Source organism: Chelmon rostratus, chromosome 16 (assembly GCF_017976325.1).
Source record: "Chelmon rostratus isolate fCheRos1 chromosome 16, fCheRos1.pri, whole genome shotgun sequence".
Classification (NCBI taxonomy): domain Eukaryota; kingdom Metazoa; phylum Chordata; class Actinopteri; order Chaetodontiformes; family Chaetodontidae; genus Chelmon; species Chelmon rostratus.
The window spans coordinates 13,627,414-13,649,754 of NC_055673.1; the positions used below are offsets into that span (position 1 = coordinate 13,627,414).

Consider the following 22,341-nt stretch of genomic DNA (forward strand, 5'->3'; position numbering starts at 1 on the left):
ACAGGATGGTCACATTAGAGGTGTCATGTGATTGGTTGAGATGATACTCCATAGAGAGCGAACTGTTGTCCAAGATGACAATATCATCTTTTTTTCTTTTTTTTTTTTAGTTTGAACGTGATGCATTGTAGTTCCACTGTTCAGACCCCCCCCCCATCTCCAGCTGTCCAGACGCAGTCCTCTTTGCCCACAGGTGGGGAGTCAGGGGTGTGAGGAGCAGAATGGAGAACCTGTTTTTGTCTTTACATTGAGAAAGAGAGAAGGAGACAGAGCGAGAAAAAGTCCATCCATCCATGTTCTTTCCACCCACCCCTCCACGTCCAAACCCGGGGCTGCTGCAATGCTGATTGGTGAGCAAGAGGAGAGAGGAGGGACGGGTTCAACTGATCAGGGATCAGTGGCGATCAGTCTATGTATTGATCAGTGATCAGGAGCAGTGAGTGGGTCCAGCCCCTCCTCTCCCCTAGAGCTACCCCAGTCCCCCCCCCTCCCACCCAATTTCAGCCCATATCAGAGCAGCAGGACCTGTAGACAGAGGTGGCCCCCCCTGGCCCTCCACTGTCAGAGGATGATGCAGCAGCGGCACAGACGCTGGCCACCTCCATGTACAGAAGGAGGGGGTGTCACTGGGGCAAAGTAGGCATGGACTTTGATCTCTGGAAGGTGGGCCTGTGTAGGGAAGAGGTGTGTTAATACAAGGCTAAAAAAAGATAAGCAAACAAAACAAAAAAACCCACCGATTATATGATCATCATTCTCTTCTGTGTCCACTCAACCTTTCTATCTTTCCTTAAAGGAAAAGTGTGTAAGATCCAGTGGGATCTATTGGAAGAACATGACAGAAAATGGAATATAACATGCGTAATTATGTTTTCAGTAGTGTAGAATCACCTGAAAATGAGAATCGCTGTGTTTTTGTGGAATGAGCTCTTTATGTCTACAAAGGGTGCAGATTCTCCTTGAAGGAGTCCCCTATATTGCAAAGCCATTTTGTTTTAGCCCAGAACAGACAAACCAAACACAGGCTCTAGAGAGGTCCTTTCGTGTTTTTCACCAGCTTCTCTGCAACAGTAGATTCTCCTTCACACTTGGGAAGCGAGGGGTGAGGTGAGGGTGGTCAGCTGGTTGCAATCTGCAACCTCACCAATAGATGGCACTAAATCCTACACACTGGCCCTTTAAAAAAGTAGTTTGCCATTTTTGGAAATACACTTTTTCACGTACTTGTCAAAAGTTAGATGAGAAGAGGAATGAGACTCTCATATGTGTCCATAAAATCTAAGACTACAGCCAGCAGCCAGTTAGCTTAGCTGAGCACAAAGATACTTAATGCAATTTCCTGCCATTCAGGTATTGTGCATAACCTCCAGTAAAACCCCAAATTACCATTTTTACATGTATTAAACAAACAAGATGTGTCATGTTTACTAGTGGGCTTTACAGGCGCTGGTAGACTGATTTTTTAACCTTTCCAACAGAGCAAGGCTGTCTTTCCACCCCTTTTTCTTGTCTTTAAGCAAAGCTACGCTAACAAGCAGCTAGCCATAGCCTTACATTTGACGGACACATTCAAGGGTGGCATTGATCTTTTCATGTAACTCTCCACAAGAAAGAGAATGAACGTAATTCCCGAAATGCTGAATTATTTCTTTAATGCAAGTATTAACTATGTTAAAAATATGATTTTTTTTAACTTAAAATTAAGTAGAGAATAATAAGAAGTCACTTATCCAATCCCCAGCAAGAGCAGACTCTATGTGATCAAAAACAGCTTTCATTCCCTCGTGACTTCTACTGACCCGGATGCGTTTGATGCCAGCCCTGGTGACTTGCTGACAATCGTACAGCTCAATGCGCTCCAGACGATGGCAGCTCTTCAGGTGCTCCAGGGTCACATCAGTGATCAGGGGGCAGTTGTCCAGTTCCACCACAGTGAGGCGCTCTTGGCCACAGGTACTGCTGCTCAGAGCTCTGATGCCATCATCAGTGATCAGCTCGCAGTGGGACAGGGACTGTCCAGGGCACAGCAGGGTTGGAGACACACAGATAAATGGATTAAAGCTCCATATGGATGCAGAACCTGGCATAAAATCAGAGCTGCAGGTGTAAAGGTTTACCAGTGCTTGCAGGCGAGGGCAGTGGATAGACAGCTGAACCAGGGTGTTATCTGTCACCTGTGGAGAGGAAAAGCTTGATTAACATACTGTTCTCACGTGTCTAGAGACAGCTGAGAGTCGAAATTCACAGATTTTGGAAGCAGGTGTTGCATGTTCGTATCTAATTTCGTATCCAGCTGAAACCTTTTTTTTGTCCTGTGTCACTTCTTTTCTGTCTCCCTCTTTGCTTTCTGTCAAAATCAATTTAAATACTGAGGTCACTGGACTGCTCTCTCTCCCTCTTGGCAGGAAACATACACTGTCATGCTGACAATCACTTGTTGAACAGATCAAAGCCAAGAATGATTCCAGATTCAACAAGAAATAAATGAGCGCACTGTTGCGAATAAATAAGGAGACCACAATCTGTCTTACCAAAATACATTCTTCTAAGTCCATTTTTTCAAGCTCATGACAGTTCTGCGAAGAAATAAAGACAGCACTCAATTAAACTCAGAGATTTCGAGGTGAAATAAACCCAACAAAAGGTTCACAGATGAAAAACCAGGACAAAAGGAGCAAAATGGATCTCACCCTGGCCAGTACAGTGAACCCAGCATCTGTAACATGGGAGCATCGTGCAGCTTCAAGGATCCTGGGAACACACGGATACACACACACAGCCTGTTAAGACTACCTGGAAGGCATGGGGTAGCATGGTTTACCAAGGCTGATCAAAACCATCAGCCAGCAGGTGGGCACGCAGTGGGACTGAGCGAGCTGCACTGCGCTATCACAGATTCTTAACTAGGTTTGGGATCATGTGTCAGAGCTGAGATTGTTTGTCGGATCGTAACCTTGCCTGTTCAATCTTTTATTTGCACGCTTTACACAGTGTGTGGGCCCCTTGCTTTTGTTTGCCCTGAAGTATGTGGCAGGACAACGTTGATGAAAAGAAGACTTTTTGTGGAGTCTGGCATTTTCAGGTAGCCAAAATCACTTGCACAACCGCAAATACCTATGCTGATTCTAGTCCATTTTTGGAAATGATAGCAGTCACACTGCCTAAGAGGGAGATTTTGTGGATACTGCAGCAAGCTGTTGGTCTCCTTGTGTCCTTATATTTATGTGTTTTTCTCACTTGAGTCGGGGACAGTTGAGTCCCATCGCAGTGAGGGAGGCATCAGTGATGTTACTGCAGCCAGACACACACAGGATCTGTAGCTTGTGGCATCCTCGGCACAGACTGACCAGGCCTTCATCTGTTATTTGCTGGAGGCAACAGACACACAAGACAAATTAGAAAATCACAGAGACACGCAGACATATCCCTCATGCATTATTATCTCCCTCCCCACATCCCTTAACCAAATGTTTGGCTTACTGTGCAAGACTGCATATTGATGGTGGTGAGTTCTGGGCAGTGTTTCTGAAGGTGTTTCAACGCTCCATCATCCAACTGGGGTAAAATAAAAGAATGCACCATTTTGTTAATCAAACGCATAGATCAATAATTCATGTACAGTATGTGGCTATGTATGTGTGTTGATCTGGGGATAAATGGGATAAACCTTTGCTCTATTTCACCCCATTCACAAGTGTGTGACTACAGTCCCCTGTGAGTCCCAAAAGATGATCCATGAGGGTTTCATTGTGTTTTCTTTCCAGGCAAGAAAAATAGACTTTGGTTAAATTAAAACAAAAACAACAACTGAGCACACAGCCTCAAGAAAACATTGGCTCTACAGAGACAGCAGGAAAAGAAAATGCATGCTCGACACAAACCACTACATCAACAAAAAACCAACAAATGAGATTAAAATACAAGTAAAAAACCCAAATTCCATGGGATGGAAAATGCAGAGTTGGGAACAGCAAGTAGGGAAAAGGGCCCATTTCTCTGTAATAACTAATTTTTCGGTGGTGGGAGAGAAGTGCAGCTTGATGGGTATATTATGTTTGTTTTTTTAATAATCTGGGGATTTATAGGTACTTGTTTTCCGTTTTGACAATTTTCCCTCATCTTAAGCACATTCTGAGTTGTCCTCCACACCAGTGGACCCTGTTTACAGTAAACTGTAGTGGACAGTGTCCTCTGGCACCAGGTAACACAGATATATCTTGATGCATGAGAAGATAAGAAACCAGATCAGGAACAAATGTCTTAACCAATCTACTTATTTTAAGAAACCTTAAAAACGATGGGCCTTAACATCGCTCTTTTATGGAATTATTCGTATCTTTTATGATGTTATAAATATTTAATTAGAATATCATAAAGGATATAAATAATTGTCCAATGATTGTCCTGGTGTGTATATCTCGGTCTCTGCATATACCTGTCTCTGTGTGTATGTATGTCTGTGTGTGTGTACTCGCACTGCCATCACTGTACCTGTGTGCAGCCTCTGAGGAACAGTGCTCGTAAACCATTGCAGCCCCTAGCCAGAGCCTCAATGCCATCACGTGTGATCTGGTCGCACCATGACAGGTTCAACAGCTCCAGCATTCTGCAGCCATCGCTGAGCATGCACACACATCACACAATTAAGACAAAACACACAGGATATGTGAACCACATTCAGAAAAGTGTTATATCACACCTGTGTATGCTATTTCCTTAAGAGTTCAACAAATAACACTGTGCACAATGCAGAGTGTGTGTGTGAGGGCTTGAGAGGGAACTGAGAGCTATTTTCTTAAAGGGCTTAACAGGTGTTGTGTTGTATGTCGCATGTGTGGGTGCTACCTGAGGGCCTTGAGGGAGTGGTTGCTGATGGACACACAGGAAGTAAGATCTAGCTGTTTGAGTTTGGAGCAAAACTTGCTGAGGCTGAGACAGGTGCTGTCTGTGATCTTGGTGCAGCCGTTCAGGTTCAGCACTTCGATGTTTCTGCAGTTCTGAGCAAATGTCCTGGGAAACAGTCAAACAGTAGAGAGGGAGAAGGGGAATTACTCGAGAGTCGCTTCATTGAATAAATAAGAAGTCAGATCCTGGGAGCTGCTCAGGAGCCAATTAACAGAGTCATCTACAGGCTCTTGGGAGGTTGTTGTACAGCTACTGTATGTTTCTATTTTTTACTCTCCAAAGAGCAGCTTGTACTTCTTTAAATCAGTTGCTTACAGAGATGATAAAAATATTTAAGTGAAACCACGAGAACGATCAGATCAAGAGGTTTAATGTAAAAACAAAATTACACTACTATGGCTGTTCCCATGTTTTTGTTAAGTGAGATTTAATAGAATCAACAAAAGACTCTCTGGCACAGAGTCCCCTGGGACTGAAGAGGCACAAGCTGCTTAAACTTTAAACAATCATCACATCATGTGAATACAATTACTTTAGCAAGTAATCAAACCAACAAGGTAAAAGTCAAAGCAGCACCACACTTCTTATATCAGTGCATGCCAGGGACACAAAGAGAATCTCACTTCATGGAGGCATCTCCCACACTCAGGCAGCCCCTGAGGCTCAGCTGCCTCAGGAAGCCTCCGCATCGCTTCGAAATGTTCTCCACCACCCGGCCCTGAGAGACGCAGGGACAGAGAGAAGGAGAGAGATGGACAAAGAGATGGACAGAGCCACAGGACAGAGGATCAGCTGCGACGTCACAGTCGGCACCAAAGCCTACTGACCCAGCACTAAGCCTTGGGCTGGATAATGCTACTCAACAGGCGCACACGTGCAGCACATAAAGGCGACCGCACGCACACAAAAACTGTCCATTCCACCCTTTCACTCCTCTCTTTTTCTCCCTCTCATGACTGCAACCCCTCACCTCTATGTCTGTCTGGAAGTTGAACAAGTCAATCTTTTGCCAGTTACTGCCATCCAGGGCCAGGACGTTCCACGCCTGAGAGGGCGACAGACAGGTTGTGGACAGAGACAGACATGTGGGTCAGACAGAAGCAGGGGGGAAGGTGAATGGGGACCCTGTTATCATAATATGCAGGAGAAATGAATGAACACAGTGGGTCAGCCTCTCCTGTGCAGCACTCTGTGGGTTTGCGCATAAACTCTGCAAACCAGGTACATTAGCTGCTATCTTGACTTGACTGATCTAATGTGAGGATTTGCTTCTTTTCCCTGTTTTATATCACCTTAACCTGAAATATTTGCATTTTGGACTGTTGGTTGGACACATGACGATGTCTCCTTGGGCTTTAGGAAATTATAAAGGGTATTTTTCACTGCTGGCCGATACTTAACAGTCAAAACAAATGTTCAATTAATAAGAAAAAGATCGGCTGACTAATCATAACAATGGTTGGTAATTTAGACAAAGATAAAGCCTATGGTGTGTTGTTTGTCATGGGTACAGAGAAATGACATTTTCCTTATAGAAATACATTGGAGCAGTTGCAAAAGAAGCAGCCACCACAGCGTCCACGTGCCAAGCCCTTATTATTCACAGATAGCTCATTCATAAATGGCTTTCAGCTGCAGTGCACTGTGGCTAAACAGTGGTCCACTTATACATAGCCAGCAGATGGCACTATGTTATAGACATTTCCAGAGAATTCAACGATGGTAAACCGGTTTTAATTTAACCATGCCACAGTTAAGAATTACATCAATCCATTCTTTTCAAACAGTGTGTTAGTGTACAGTGGGTGGTTAGGAGGTGTAGGGAGGAGAGTGCTTACCTTGGATACTTGGGCACACCTACAGAGTGTAACCACATCTAGATAGGAGAATATTCTAGAAAGAGAGACAAAAGCACAGAATGGGTTTGTGCTGGATGATGATATCAGATAAAGAGCTCAGTTTCTCACTTAACTTTATGTTTGTTTACATTTTTCCATTTGTGTGATTTAAGCTTTATTTATATGTTTTGTGTGTGTGTGTGCGTGTGTGCGTGCGTGCACGTGTGTAGAAAGCAGAACAATCCCCTGTGTTTAGTTGGTAGCCCCACAGACAGCCAGTGTTTGAGCTGTGGGCCGGTCAGCCACAAAGGGCTGCATGCAGCAGGCTACTGGGTCAGCTCAATCCATTAATCTGCCAATGAGTAATCTCTGGCACTCAGACAGGCAAGGCCACGGACAGCATGGGACAGACAGACAAACATACTGTACATACATATATGCAGACGGACACGCATGAAGCCAAACATGTATACCTCGTCTGATTAAAGGGCCTGTCACTGCTCACAGAAGAGCCTTAGAGCGCAAATCTATAGAAGATTTGAGGTATGCAGAGAATTGTCATGGTGCCAACGCTTTGAGTGCAGCTGGGGTCTGAATGTCCTTTTAACCCTAGGAAACAGGAGCTGACCATTGTTTCCTTCATATAGACGCAGACAAAGGCTGTGTGTTTAGATGTGTGTTGGGCCAGGGCATGTTAGGACATGTCTGTATAATCTATACCGGAGTCTTGTGTCAAGGGAGTACATGCACACAACCGGCAAAGCGATACAAGGACACGCACACATGTGCCCTCGAACATGTCAAACACGTGAACACACACACAGTCCTTGGAGTGACTGCAGGCCAGCACAAGAGTTGACCAATCAAGCAGGCGCTCATCGATCTCCCTTTCTAATAACTGGTTAATGGCTGTCACGCTGGTCATTGATTGGCTGTCTGTTTTAATCAAACACAATCTGACTTTCCGTTATGTGCGAGAAAGAGGCCTTTTACCAACCACTGAAGAATTGTTGTTAATCATACTCACAGGGAAGCAGCCAGTTAGTGTGATTTAGTGTGTCCTGTCTGACATTTGCACTTGATAATAAAAGCATGTTGAGAACAGCCCTCATGTTTTCGATGAAGTCAGACTGTTGAGTACAGATGGACTATAGCTGTATCACTGACTTGGACTTCTTCATAACAGGTGATATAAGCCATATGAGCCAAATTCAGAAGTGCAACATCATGAGCATGTTCTTTCCTGTACTGTACACGACAAAAGCCCCAATGCTGCGTCTGAACACAGACACGAGAGGAAATAAGTTAGCAACCTTTGACTGCTCTGTCAAATCCTGCCTGGGATGCTCATTTTCTCTGACATGGTACATAATGGGATTTTAATGGAGCATAGTTCCATTTGTTGACAAAACGTACACCTGGCCCTTCCAGCATCGCTAGATTGCAGAGAATCAAGCCTTCGCCTTGAGTCTAGGACGTTTGCCATGGTAACTCTGGTTAGACATGAATTTGGGTGGTGGTAGGGAGGGTGCTGAGTCAGTGCTTCTGGGTAAGAAGACCCTGAACCACTGAAACTCTCTCCTATTTGTCAGGTTCTTCTATATCACGGCACAGTGTTCACAGTTTACAGCCATGCTGCACTGGCCTAGATAACAGCTGTTTACAATGCACCACCTGAAAGGCAGACGAACGCAAAAACAAGTCAGGTACTTGCACTCGCTCGCAGCGAGATAAAAAACATAAACCGTAATGCTAATGAGAACACAAAATAATCAAATTAACAGATTAACTAGCAAATATCCCTATGGCAACATGCACAGAATGTTAATCAGCAGGTATTTTGATAAACTACTAATCATTTAAGTCATGTTTCAAGCAAAAGTACCAAACATCTGCTGGTTGTAGCTTCTCAAATGTGAAGATTTGATGTTTGTCATATCTCAATATTTTCAGGTTTTGGACTGTTGGTCGAGTAAAACAAGCAATGTGAATTTATAGTGGGCACTTTTCACCTTTTTCTCATGTTCTTGGCAGTAAGTTTAATTGAGACAGTAATTGGCAGATCAATCGATTATAAAAATGATTGTTAGTTCTAGTCCTATTTCTTTTGAACAGGTGTTAACGCCTGAAGAAGTAAAAGTGTCCAATATTTCTAAAAGAAAATGCGAAGATCAGAGAAATGTCAAAAAAATTTGAGTTGGACAACATTATTTTCTTCTTTCCTGTCCCACTAATCATCTCAGATCCATTAGACTCATCCCCCTTTGCAGGGGTCCCAAGCCCCATGTTGAGAACATCTGATTTACTAAATACTATCTAATCATAAAAGTGTGGGAATTTATTTCCTGTATGTGAATTTTGAAGTTCAAAATGTCCACACACAAATGCATTATACAAATGCACCTGGGATAACATAACGTCCCTCACTGTGTACCGTGGTGACAAGACAAAATAAAATTATAAATACAAAACAAAAGGCTCCAGTCAACCCATTGGTAATCCATGGTTTAAAAACAACATGTACTGCCATAACAATGAGTCTTCCTCACAGCCGATGTTGTGTAAGTGTTTCAACATGACACATGTGACAGTAGGTCATGTGTTCTAGCTAACGAGTGCAAGTGAGTCCATGTTTTTCTGTCCACCAGTGCAAGCAGCGCTGCTGGTAATGGGTGTACTGGTAGTCTCTGTGGAGCACAGCTGGAGCAGCAGAAGAGCACAGCACTGCGGAATTCCCCACCAGCTAAGACAAGCTATTTATAGCACACATACAGAGAAATACAGTTTGTATAGGCCCAGGGAGCGTTTCACACACACACACACACACGCACAGAAATACAGTTCACATCGATGTCTGCAAAAGAGCTACATGCAGGTGCACCCCTTTCAAACACACATGCTTGCTCACACACGCAAAAATCTACATATAAATCAATTAGGAATCAGGAGGATGAACATGTGTGAGTGTGTGTGTGTGTGTGTGTGTGTGTGCTGTTGCATTTATGGGTCATGATGGACTAAATATTGGTCTGTAGGTCACAGTTAACAGAACTTCATTTCAGACTGGTGACTAATGTACGTCATGCAAAACACACACAGACACCTACAAGGTAAACACACAACTAGTGACAAAACAAACACACACATACACACTCCTTAAACACTTAACCGTTCAAGGCTGCTTCAGCTAATGAGTAACCCTGACCTAAGCCCTTGTCCCAGGGTATGTTGTGTTATATTGTGCGTGTGCCAGTGTGTGTGTGTTTGTGTATGGAGTGGGGAGGCTCTGTATTATTAATCTTACCTTAGAAGAAGCTCTTTGGGGAGCTTCTTGTTAATGGGGGCTTCATCGCTGTTTGAGAACACCTGCCGAGACACAACATAAACAACAACAATGAGCGTGTGTGTATGTGTGTTTGAGGTCAAGAGCAGTGAGACAGAAATAAGATACAAGCTGTTGTAATTGTGCCAGAGATCAAAACATAGAAAGTCTCATTAGAGCATCACAAGGACGCTACAGAAATATACAGACCTAACTCAGGCTCAGGGAGCAATTTGTTTCCTAAACCTCTAAACTAAAGATTGAGTTCACATTCTCCCAACTAAGACTTAAAACAAACCCTGCATGCACACACATGCATTACAATCACAGCTGGTCACTTTAATGGCTTCTGTCCATACTGGCCACAAAAGTTTACCTTCAATGTAAGTGAGGGAGGAGGAAATCCACAGTGATCCTTCTGTGGAGAAAATAATGCTAAAGTTCAGCTAAAGCTACAGTGATATGAGGCTCAGTTAGTCTAGTAATCAAATAGTAATAGTAATCAAGCGAGTATCTTCCAGAGCTTTTTTGTTGTTCCATTCCATTTTCTCTTCTTTTTTTTACTATCCCTCCAATTCAGTAAGGAAACACAAAGAGAAAATTTGGGAATAAAAACACTGTACCTTTGGAAGATACCCATTTGATTTATCTACTGCATGTATGAGAAAATCACTTTTTGCACAGAAATAGTATATAGGTGAATTTTGTTCTTCGTCACTTAGATTGAAAGCGCTTTATACCTACAGGGCAGTTCTTTGTTTGCTTGTGTATAATTGATAAAATACTATTTAAAAAAGCTTTAGCAAGGGAGCTCGCCTTGCAGCCAGTTTGGACAAGAGGAACGACTATGTCTACCAGTAACACTTTCAATGTACATATGAGCATGTGAGTGTTGGTTTATGACAAAACGTGAATATTTCCTCTGACAAAAATAGAACCTTGTGCACCTTTCTAGTGAGAATAGTGAGAAAAAAAGCTATTAGTTCCTTAAGCTATGTTAACAAACAAGCCAGAGCAACATTTGGCTTTCCACGTCCTCTCCTTACAAGCTTATAATTCTGTTAGCCTGGTCAGCTTGTTGGCATGCTTATCTCAATTAGTCTACTCGCTAGATGTCTGGCCATCTGCTGAGTGGGACACACACACACATACATACACACACACACACACACACACACTTACACGCTTGCAGGTGATTCAAGTCAGACCTCTCTGTGTGAAGAACGGAGGCAGAACATTCTAGATCAGGTGGGCTGTATTCAGCCATGAATTTAAATTACGGCAAACACCCACATTCGCAGTGCCTCTGCAGACGTGCATCCTGCCAGTGATATACACTTGTATCCTCAAAGACTCAGAAGCTGTGTCTAATGAGGGGGACTCCCCACTGTGTCACACACAAACTCAAACACCGAAATGAGAAAACACAAAGGGGAGCGAGGAAAGGCACGGGCGGAGCAAAGGTTGATGCTGGAAACGCCTTGGCTCCAGCTCGCTCCATGACAGACGCAAGCTCCTCGAAAGAGAGGGCAATGAAGGAGGAGAGGGAAGATGGGAGGAAGAGCGAGGAAGGGGGAGCAGGAGGAGGCAAGACACTGAGGCAAACAAAGAAACAGCGCTACAGTCAGGGCCTACAGGAAAAACGGGTATAAACGTCATTACCAAAATCAGAGAGTGAGAGAGGAAGGTGAGGAGGTAAATGCCATTTGAGGGGCAGAGGGATCAAAAAGATACAAGCGAGGGAGTTGGTCCAATCAAAAGATTAACTAAACTGGTTTGAAATTAACAACTACGCTCAGGTAACAGCACAGCACACAAAGCGGTCTGAAACACAGATCTGACACTTCTGGTTATCCAGTAATAGCTCCAGGATATAGTCAGCAACCACTCGTTCCCACATACCTCTGTACTGAAAAACACATTTTCTCAAAGTGCCAATGAGGGCCAGGGCCAGCTACCTCTGTGGGAAGCTCAATGAAGGTTCAACAACATCTATGATTAAAGCCCTTGTCAGCATCATGCGATTTTCAGGTTCAGTTATATTTAGAACTGTGTCGATTGAGGAAACTGGAACTAAATTGACCTTAATTGTACAATGCTGCCCATACTGAATGGAAGGAAGAGAAACTGGCCTGTCAATAGACAAGGCCTATAGTATATTAGCTCAGTGTCTCTCTAAAGCCAGAGGTGGCTTAGGATTTACGACTAAATTTAGACCTAATTCCAAACCACCTCTGTAACACATCACTCACCTTTGACCTCTCCTTCACACACAGTTACACACAATCTAGACAAAACCTATTGGGCTTTAAACAACACAGCATTGGCAAAGAACATATTAAAGATTTAAAAAAAAAAATCCTTCCCTGGTATCTGTGGTTTAAACTTAAACTGAAATGTCACTTTTACTGTGTAACCGCTTCAGACTTGCTAGACATTGAAAGTACTTAAAATTCAGATATTTCCAATTACTGCTGAAACGATGAATCGTCTTGTCAGAAGTGTAATCACCAACAGTTTTTATAATCAAGTAATCATTTCCAGCCATTTAACAGGGAAAAATATCAAATATTTGCTGGTTCAAGCCTGCTGCTATTCTCTTTCATGTCATTCAGGGCTACAACTGACATTTATTTTCATTATTGATTAATCTGCTGACCAGTTTCTCGAACTGGTTAACTGTGTAGCCTATAACACATCATCAAACTGTAAAAAAGGCACGGCATAATTTCTTAGAGCCCAAAGTGATGTCATCAAATATCTTGTTTTCCAATGATATTCAGTTTAATACAGAATAAAACGAGAAAATCTGAGAAGCTGGAACCAGGAACCTGTAAGGATTCTTGCTTGACGGTATCACCTTGAGCTATCAGACCTTGTGATGGACATTTTTCACTGTTATTCATAGACTAACCCATTAATCAGAAGAAGCTGGCGTGGAGCCTAGATGCAGTCTATTCTCCTCTTCCCTCCCTAAGTGTTGTGCAAACCAAACCCCATGGAAGAAGCTGCTGGGTGGAATGGCATGAGCATGGTATTAGGTGCGTAATCTCAGCCATTATTTCCAGGTACGGCATTATGACAGCGAGGTTCAAAGCCATGTCTGGTACGCACGCCTCATGAAAGCCGGCGTGCTGGTGCCCTCGTTCCCCTCGCCAGCAGAGCAGCATTCCCAAGCAGGGAGTTCCTCTCTGCACTCGTACTCCTGTTCCTAGACAGTGTACAACAGGAAGGATATGCAAATCTGGCTTCTGAACTTGCATGGCTCCAGTTCAGAGTTTCTTTTGCCACATTAAAGCAACTACGAGGAAATAAGATCCGTGTCATATCACGTGTTCAATCTGTGGCCTCCAATGCAAAATCTACAAGGGCCTTGTGGCAGGTGTTCACTATGAAGCATCATTGGGCTCTCAGTCAACCCTCCAGTCCCAAGTCCTACACTATCACCCCCTACTCTCCAGACCCGCTCTCTGAAGCACAGCAGCTTGTTTCCCACCATACAATTAGTTTTCATCTACTTCTAAGAAGCTTACAGCTCTGTTGAGAAATCCACAGATATGGCAACACACATCAACACCACCACCACCTTCTGTTCTCATTCACTCGCACGCAGACACAAGACGGCATGTTCACGCCGCCGACAAGCTTACAGCGGCCGAATACCTGACGAGGAAAGTCAAGTACCATCAAGTCAAACCTCAAAGAATGTCAACAATGCATATTCAAATGGATGATGCTCACAGCGTTGGGGACCAGTTAGATGAGAGTTGATTTAAGGTTTGTGCACAACTGCGAACGCTGGCACAGCCAAAGGCGGTAATTATTATACCACAGGTATTAAGAACGAGTGAAGGTTGGTGAGCTAAATTGTACTTCAAAGCAACCTGTAAGATGGTACGCAGTGGTGGAAAGTCACCAAGTATGTTTAGCTAAGCATTATACTGAAGTGACATTGTGATTTACATGTACTTGGCACAAACATTTGCCTTTTATGCTACTTTATACTTAAAACCCATTAGATTTCAGAGTCAAATATTCTACTTTTTACTCCACTACAATTACTTGACAGTTACAGTTACAGGCTACTTTGACAAAACAAGATGTACATAATGTAGTAAAACTTGCTTTACCTCAGCCTGCTACAAGATACAATGCTACACATGCACACACACACACACACACACAGTGATGCTTCAGTAATAACATCCTGCAGTGTAACAATGACAGCCATTATTCTGCCTGCATTGTGAGTTTACTCCTGACACTTTCATGCTACTAACACTCCTGTATTAGTACTTGTAGTTAGGTATATTTTTTTCAAGATATTGCTTCTTTTACTTCAGTAACAGATCTGAACACTTCCTCCACCACTGCGCCTGAGCACTGAGACGTATGAAAGGGTGTGTGTTCAGCCACTTTCCCTGCAAAACTGATCACCCAAATTTGGAGAGGTTGTGGGAGGAAACGTGTCAATTCATGGCCCTCGTGTTATATTCTACATCATCACTGATTCCTGGGCGCAGAAGCATCTGGAGTGCGCCAGCGACTCTCAGAAAGCTTCCCCAAACCTCCTGTGGCACCTGTCACTCACAGATACCACAGGAGGTGCCAAACCCGGGCGGTGACTAATTGAACGGCGCTTCACTGCTTGTATTTCCAACATTACTCTCCATCTGCAGCCCCAGCCCCCCCCCCCCCCTCCCTCCCCAATCCTGAAAGCCTGTAACCTCAGGCGACAGTGCCAGCCAGCCTCGGCCCTGATATATTGACTATCCTCAGCCACAGCCCTCCTGTCCCGCAGTCCTGAGCTCCATGTTGTCGCTGTCTGCTGGTGCGGCAGGACAATAACAGGATTTCGGATTACCCTTGACCAACAAAACGCCTCGCATGTAAAATTAGGAGCACGGCCGACCACACGCACACACACACACACACAAGCACACACACACTTTGCTTATACAAGCCCACGACTCCCACGTCTACTAGAAACAAACAGTTTAACCGTTTGGTGGTCCACTCCCTCTGTCATACCTCGAACCGGCCCTTGGTGATACCGTTCATGTCTGCAGCGGCACGTCCCTGCTACACACCGCGCAGACACCAGTCGAGCCGCTTGACGACTGCCGTTATTGTTTTTGTCGCCGTTTTATTTTTGGTCGGCCGGAGTGTAGGAGCCGAGCTGGAGCTGGGTCTTCACACCCTCCCTCCCGCCCCTGACCCAGCCGTCAGCGAGGCTCCTGTCTCCGGGTCAGCGAGGTGCTGGTGAGGGTGGTGACGGTCCGGGGCGGCCAGCGGTAACGTTAGCGCTCGTTGTCTCGGAGACCGACGGCTCCCCAGCCCGTCTCATCACAGGGCTACCAAAATAACAATAATAACATGGACGGTCTGTCAAGTGACTTCACTTCCGCCTCTCCCTTCATCGCTCCAGCGCGAGCCAGCTGGCCCCCAAATCTCTCAAGTTTGCTAAAAACACGCGGGAAACGCCGCATTAACGCCCGCTTTCACGCCTCTCTGCGCGTCCCCCGCATCGGCACACGTATGGCGACTGACACGGACCTTTTCCTCAATGTTTTCTGTTTACTTGCGGGGAAGGGGAGGGTTTACGTGACGTCATTGCTGCGGGAAAAGCACGCGTGGTCGATTTGTTTTGATTGTGGGGTCTTGCGGAGATTTGGGCAAGTAACGACAAAGGGTCCTTTTCTGGCCGCATTCGCCGTGCCGGTCACGTGTACCGCAGCACCGCGACGTGACCTGACACGAACCTGCGGGTCTGATTAGAGGAAGGAAACACTCGTATCTGTGAACGCCAGATCCAGGTCCAAGACTTTCTCTGCAGCAGAGATGTGCAACCCTGTCACATTAAGGCTTCAACCTGCAGACACACACCCAAAACAACTTAGGCTGACTCCACTGTCACTGTTTCGTTATGTAAACTGTCTCAGCGCTAAGCAGCTGTTGAGGAAATGCTCCTTTCAGAAATAAACATGTAAAAATACTCCAGCGCAGGTATTAAAAATGCACTTAAAGAACAAAGTTAAAAGTACTCATTATGGCAAATGGCCCATTTCAAAGAGCTTTATGTGTATATCGGCCTATCATAGGACTGTTATCGCTGATGCATCAGTGTGTCAGCGGCATTCGTGTTGTATTTGTGAAATTTATATCTAAATGACTTGACATTTTTCCATTGAACGATGCATCATGTTAAAGGTTTGTATCATATGTCTTATATGCAGAATAATTTGCAAGATATGTACACTAAGCAGCTACAGCTATCAAATAGGCTACATGTAGTTAACTAAAAAGTACAACATGTCACTCAAAAATGTAATGGAGTAGACGTATAGAGTAGCATGAAGGGGAAATACTGAAGTAAAGTGCAGCCTTAAAATTGCACTCAAGTACAGTACTTGAGCAAATCTGCTTAGTAACATTGAACATATCAAACTGAAATATAAAGCCAATACTTGACACCACAGTGTATACAGTCTGGAGACTGTATTATTATTATGTTGTCAATGCTCAGTTATGGGAGGTGCTGGCATTTCACAGCTTTAGCTAATTTAGATAGAATTACCTCAACTTTTTTCAACACAACAATAATGCACAATAAATAATGATATTATAATATAAATGTATATCACATAGTAAAAGGGTTCAGTCTGGATAAAGAGTACTTTAACTTTTGATACTACAAGTTGGCCTACATTTTGTTGTACTTGTAGTACTTTCACTTTGGTAAGATGTTGAGGGCAGGTCTTTTACTTGAAATTTAGTATTTTTACATTGATGTACTGCTACTGTTACTGATGTAACGGATCTAAATACTTCTCCCACCATTGCTGTTGCACGTTGTGGAGACAGGGCTGCAGACGCACTAGGGTGTGAATTAAACATCCAGAATAAAATATCTTTACAGTCGTTCTCATCACCTGCAGCTAGAGGGCGATCTTATGCAACCTGCCTAATCTGTGTTCCTCTTGTACTGTTACAACAATGGGATGTTTACCCTTGAAATATAACAAAACTCCTGCACAACTTAGTTACTTTTCTGATGTAAGTACATTTACTCAAGTACAGCTTCTTAAGATACACCAAGCACATACTGAATAAACTACAATACTTTATAATATATTACATTTCCAAACAGCATGTATACATCAAAATAAATTCCACCTACATTTAAAAATGCTGCTTACTTAACAATATGTCAATAATCAGTGTGGAGGAAGTATTTATATCTTCTACTTGAGTAGTAGTAGCAACAGATGAATTTCAGCTGCATTAGTGTACCTGTTGCATTTCACTGCTGTAGATGTTTAAGGTTGAGCTAATTTTAACTCATTTATATACTGTTGAGTTGTTTAATCTACAGCGATGCATCATATTCTGTAAAGTCATCATGTGTTTGTCGCATCGCTGTCCTGTGAGTACCACGTATCTCTAAAAAGCCAGCTTTCCCTGAGCTCAGAAAAGCCTGTTTTCAGCTTTGTGAAGACGCGTTTTCAAGGGTTTTTAATTCGTTTATTTAGCTTCAGAAGCAGGAGGAGTTTCTCAACAGATAAGGAACACTTAACTCTTCAGTTTATCAGAAAAATTACAATTCAAAATCACCACATTGGGAGATACAGCACATGGTTTTCACTGGAGGGGGAGGGTATAAAAAGTTGTAATCTGAAAAGTAACTAGTAACTAAAGCTAACTAAAAAGTGAATGAAGTATAAAGTTGCATAAATAGTATAGTTAAGTACAAGCACCTCAAATTTGAGGTAAATAAAAGCACTTAGTTACTCTCCACCACTGTTACCATTAATGCATAATAATTTAATCTTTTTAAAATTTTGAAGGATAAACTTATAGTTGTATTGGAGTATTTTCATAGTGTGATATTGATGCAGTTACTTAAGTAAAGGATCCAAGTACTCCTTCCACCGCTCTGGACAGGATAGGACAGAGTACAATAGACATGCATTAAATACAGAAGGCAAGTTCTTTCAGGTCTGCCAACGACTACAAACATGGCTGGATTACCAACTAGGAAAAGCTGGCGCCTGCCTCAGATCCCCAATGCCGAAAATTCACTGTGTGGGACTTTTTTTCAGCAGATATTTTCACATGTCACGGTAGGAAAATCACAGGTGTAAACAGTGAACTCGATGATGGCTGAATTCCATTTAGCTGCTTTAGTGTCAGAGTCCTAGTGCCTAGTGTTGTGCATGCTGGTTCAGTGTCACACTGTCATGGCTTACCGTGACACTTGAATACAACAGAGCCACCATTAATGTTATTTGCAACACCTGTGCTTTTTCTACTGAGTCAAAATGCCTGCTGTGAAAACCGGTTATATACACCCACAGAGGAGGTCTAATCAGGCAAAGTGGGTGAAAACACCTGTGTGGGTGTTTGCATGGAGAGGGGGAGGGACAGGTTAATGCAGCCACAGCTACACAGTATCTCTGCTTTGGTGAAAGGTGTTCTTTCCCTCAATACCTTTCTCATCGCAGACACTTTGACGTGTGTAACACAGGTGCAACTGATAACATTTGTGGCTGATTTATATCGAAGCGTGCTGGTTTCAGGGCTGTGCTGCTGTGTACACCAGCTCCCTGGAATGATTTCGTGGCACGCTTAAATAACAGAGAGACATCCACCTGTTTTCCTAACGTTAATGCCTGCTGGGTCCATCGAAACCTGTCGGGCTGCATACGAACCCCACCCTCTTCAGCAAACTTTAATCCTAACTGTATCATAACCATTTGATTGGTGGAGCTTGTCAGGGGAGATATGCAGCAGGCGCCGATCTTTCACTGACGATTATCAGGGCTTCTGTGAGGATTTTCTTTTAGCCCTGCAACAACTGATAAAAGTCCCATATAATATTCAGAAAGGTTTGCTATTATCATGCTGAAAGGGAGAGGTATCCAAGCAGAAATCAGACTTCTTTTTGGGATTTATTTGGACCAGCCAGCACATGAAAAAATCATGAAACTGTTCCTTAACTGTTCCTTGATTTCTCTGGGTGCCCCTGGCATAGACCACAAGAGAAAAAGTATAAAGGAGTTTTCTTGAGCATCACTGAAAAACAGAAACGCAAAAAAATAAGTAAACCAAAATGCTTTGCTGCCTATTATGTTGAATACTACAATAAGCCATTTAAGACCATGTTATACTAAACACAGCAGGATTTCAATTCATTGTCTGCAAACACACTCATAATAGCTATTGTCATTAACAGCCTCAATTATTCCTGAAGCGTATACACTGTATTATTCTGCAACGTAAACATGAAACATAGAGGACTCAGAGGAAACTCATTGCGCCTGTTGGTGTGAACGCATGCATTTTATGACGCCTGTGCTGAAATGTTGTCTTTCATCTGTGTGCAACACATTTTCAATCCTTGCGCCACCCCATCTCAATGCATTGCACAGTAATTAACAATCTCTCATCAAAAGTCTAACGAATTATCTCAGCTCTTTGAATAGCGCCATGCCCTTCTCATCCTGACTCTGCTGTGGCTGGCAGCTCCGTGTTGAATGTGTCCTGATGATCACAGTGACTCCACTGGTGTCAAGCAAGGACATCTCTGTTAAACACCTCAGCTGTTGATTCAGTCTGTTTATGACGATGACAGAGGTCTGAGTTATGCTCTATGCTTCAGCCAATATGTGTAAAGATGTATTTGCATTTTGGCCATTTAGTCATCAGCTGTATTTGTACAGTATTTTCTCTCTGAAGTGCTTTACAATTAGATTTTCATACATGGTAAAAAACACACGTACAGCATTTGCAGGTTCAGACACACGTACACAGCTATTGTCACTGAAAACCATGTATGTCCAAATTTGGTGATTTTCGATTTTGCTGTTTAACTGAAGGATTAAGAGTTGTGTTATGTCTTTAACCTGAACAAACCTTCTAAAAACCCACTGGTTTGACTAAAAATCTGCTTTGTCACAAACCCCAAAAACAGGGCTGCTTCCCCTCAGCTCGTGAATTTTTGAGATATGTGGTTTTCACAGGACAGCACACACACACACACACACACACACACACACACACACACACACACACTCACACTCACACACACATCAATCATCTCTCTCAAAACCAATTTTCCCTGCATGCAGCTTCGACTCTGCTTTCAAAGCTGTTCCTGCTTTTCTGGACCCCCACTCCTCATGGAGATTTAAGGAGGGTGTTGCCATGGAGACAAAGCCGTCCCTCCCCTCTGTCCCTGGGCTGCGCCAGTGTGACCACTGATGCCCTCTCAGTCAACCACGCATCTGCACTACACCTCATTCTGACAGGACACGTCTCACATGGGAAGTCACTGGTCTCACACCTACTGAGAGCAATCTTGCGGTTGGTGTGTGGTTGCTGTGTGTGTGTTTACTTCCACAGTGCAGATTGTCTAATGGGTGTGTACAGGAGGTCCTGTGAGATTACACACCTGTGTGAAGTCTGGATGTGCGTCTGTCCCCTAACAGAGCCTCCCTCTCTGCCTGGACACCTGCAGCAAACATAATTCTCACCAGCCTCTTTGAGATGGTGCAGGTGTGAATCATCCTCGTCATCTCCTCTACGACCCTCGCCCCTCCAGAAATAGCCTCTGTGCATGAGTCAGGATCCCAGCCCACCTTAATCTCATCCAGACCCCTCTGAACAGGAGGTGAAAGTATGAGAGGTGCATGAGAGGAGCGTGGAAAAATGTGACAGAGAAACACAGATAGGAGTGACTGTAATGGAAAAACCTCAGCAGGGGGGTTTAAAGCTACGCTGCAGCAGCAGCATGACTGACTCCACTGGGGCAGTGGGACCACGGAGAATTATGAACATGGTAAAAAGGTGCGAAGTGAAAGAAGACAATGGAGAGAAATGAGTAAGTGTGAATACTCACTCCTCAAGGTATTTCTATGTCATTTTTTTAATCTCATATAATTTTTTTTCCTTTTTCAAATCCTGTTTTGAGTGTGTGCACACCTGCACACACACATACTGTGTATTGCTCCTGTCCCCTACAGTCTGCAGTCTTCTCTCTTGCCAAATCACACCCATCATCTTTCCTACTGCCGGGAGCAGGAATACAGTCCTTCCTTCCAAATGAGTTCATCTTCCTCTTCTGCCTCTTCATCTTCTCTTCTCCTTCTGTTTAGTTTAAACAGAGGCACAGAATAGAAGAGGAGCTATCCAATTTGTGACAAAACAATCTGCAGTAGTGGAGCGTGACTAAGTACATTTAATCAACTACTGTACTTAAGTGCTAATGTGTGGTATTTCCATTTCATGCCACATCATACCTCTGTATGGCTACAATTCAGAGACAAATACTTTTACTCTGTACTGTTTGACAGCTGTGGTTACTTTGCAAATAAATATTTTACGTATAAAACACATGATGATCTTATAAACTCTGATGTACTGTTATAGAATTACAACAGTTAAATCTGAGGTTAGCAGACGTCAATCTGGGCTTTAGGGGGGATTACAATGTACATGTCGTTCATTACATAAATCAAGTAATCAATAAAAACAATTAATTAATCCAGAAAGAATAATTATTGGTTGCAGCCCTGTATAAAATCATCTCCACCACAGACATTACTACACAACAGTAAAATATATATAACATTAAAATATATTTTCTTTACACAATAGCACAACACTCACAGGGACCATTTGACTTCTAATAACACTTACATACTTTTGCTGAGGTAACATTTTCAGTACTTCCATCAGCAGATGGGGTTGCTCAGGTGTCATGAAATTGTAGATGGTTAAAAGCACATTTTCCTCAAATCTCAGAAAAACGCTCAGAAAATGGAAATGGAAAAACATCCATCTGCTGAGGGAGATTATGTGAGAGGTCCAGAGCAGCTACTAAATGGGCACTGTGGTGAGATGGCTTTATCAATTACTGTTTCCAAGGTCAAGGATGAACTCCCTGCTTCTAAATATTTCATTATGGTTGCTTGCAGATGAGAAAATGCCCAAAACATTCACTCAGAGGAGGACAGCTCTGCAGCGCTATCCTCTTACATGCTTGCAAGAGAGCAGACAAGTGCATTTATTTTATTTAAAAAGGCATATGTGCACACTGTGATAATTTTTATTGTCTGTGTCCAGTGTTTTCAAAGGATATAATGTTGCTTTAGGTTTAGTGGTGTGGGTCCTGTATGTAGGATAGTGGCACGATGTGGGTTGGTTATCTTCACCTGCAGATTCACTGAAACAATGCCGGCAGCTCCAAAATGCTCTGTATGGGCTATGGTCATC

The 22,341-nt window shown here is 43.2% G+C and overlaps 1 protein-coding gene across 3 annotated transcripts; it reads right to left on the minus strand.

The window, feature by feature from the left end:
- Positions 1-47: 47 nt before the first annotated feature.
- fbxl2 (F-box and leucine-rich repeat protein 2) lies at positions 48-15,249 on the minus strand. 3 transcript variants are annotated; one of them, XM_041955078.1, is made up of 14 exons: positions 15,097-15,249; positions 10,048-10,109; positions 6,744-6,798; positions 5,876-5,950; positions 5,529-5,623; positions 4,846-5,010; positions 4,492-4,618; positions 3,481-3,555; positions 3,238-3,368; positions 2,691-2,751; positions 2,532-2,576; positions 2,118-2,174; positions 1,800-2,012; positions 48-669 (listed from the first exon to the last, which is right to left on the minus strand). In XM_041955078.1, the coding sequence occupies exons 1-14, from the start codon at positions 15,124-15,126 to the stop codon at positions 562-564; spliced, it is 1,299 nt and encodes a 432-aa protein (XP_041811012.1). In that variant the 5' UTR covers positions 15,127-15,249; the 3' UTR covers positions 48-561. The 3 variants fall into 3 exon arrangements, with proteins under 3 accessions (XP_041811012.1, XP_041811011.1, XP_041811013.1); XM_041955079.1 differs by lacking the exon at positions 48-669 and adding an exon at positions 737-822; XM_041955077.1 differs by having other exon boundaries at positions 1,800-2,174.
- Positions 15,250-22,341: the final 7,092 nt, after the last annotated feature.

What these genes read in the sequence shown, in the direction of transcription:
- fbxl2 (XM_041955077.1), bottom strand. Translation starts at nt 15,126, where the DNA reads ATGAACGGTATCACCAAGGGCCGGTTCGAG. An exon ending in TCACCAAGGGCCGGTTCGAG is followed by an intron (nt 10,110 to 15,096) that starts GTATGACAGAGG and finishes GTGTCTCGGCAG; the next exon opens with GTGTTCTCAAACAGCGATGA. An exon ending in GGTGTGCCCAAGTATCCAAG is followed by an intron (nt 5,951 to 6,743) that starts GTAAGCACTCTC and finishes TCGCCCTCTCAG; the next exon opens with GCGTGGAACGTCCTGGCCCT.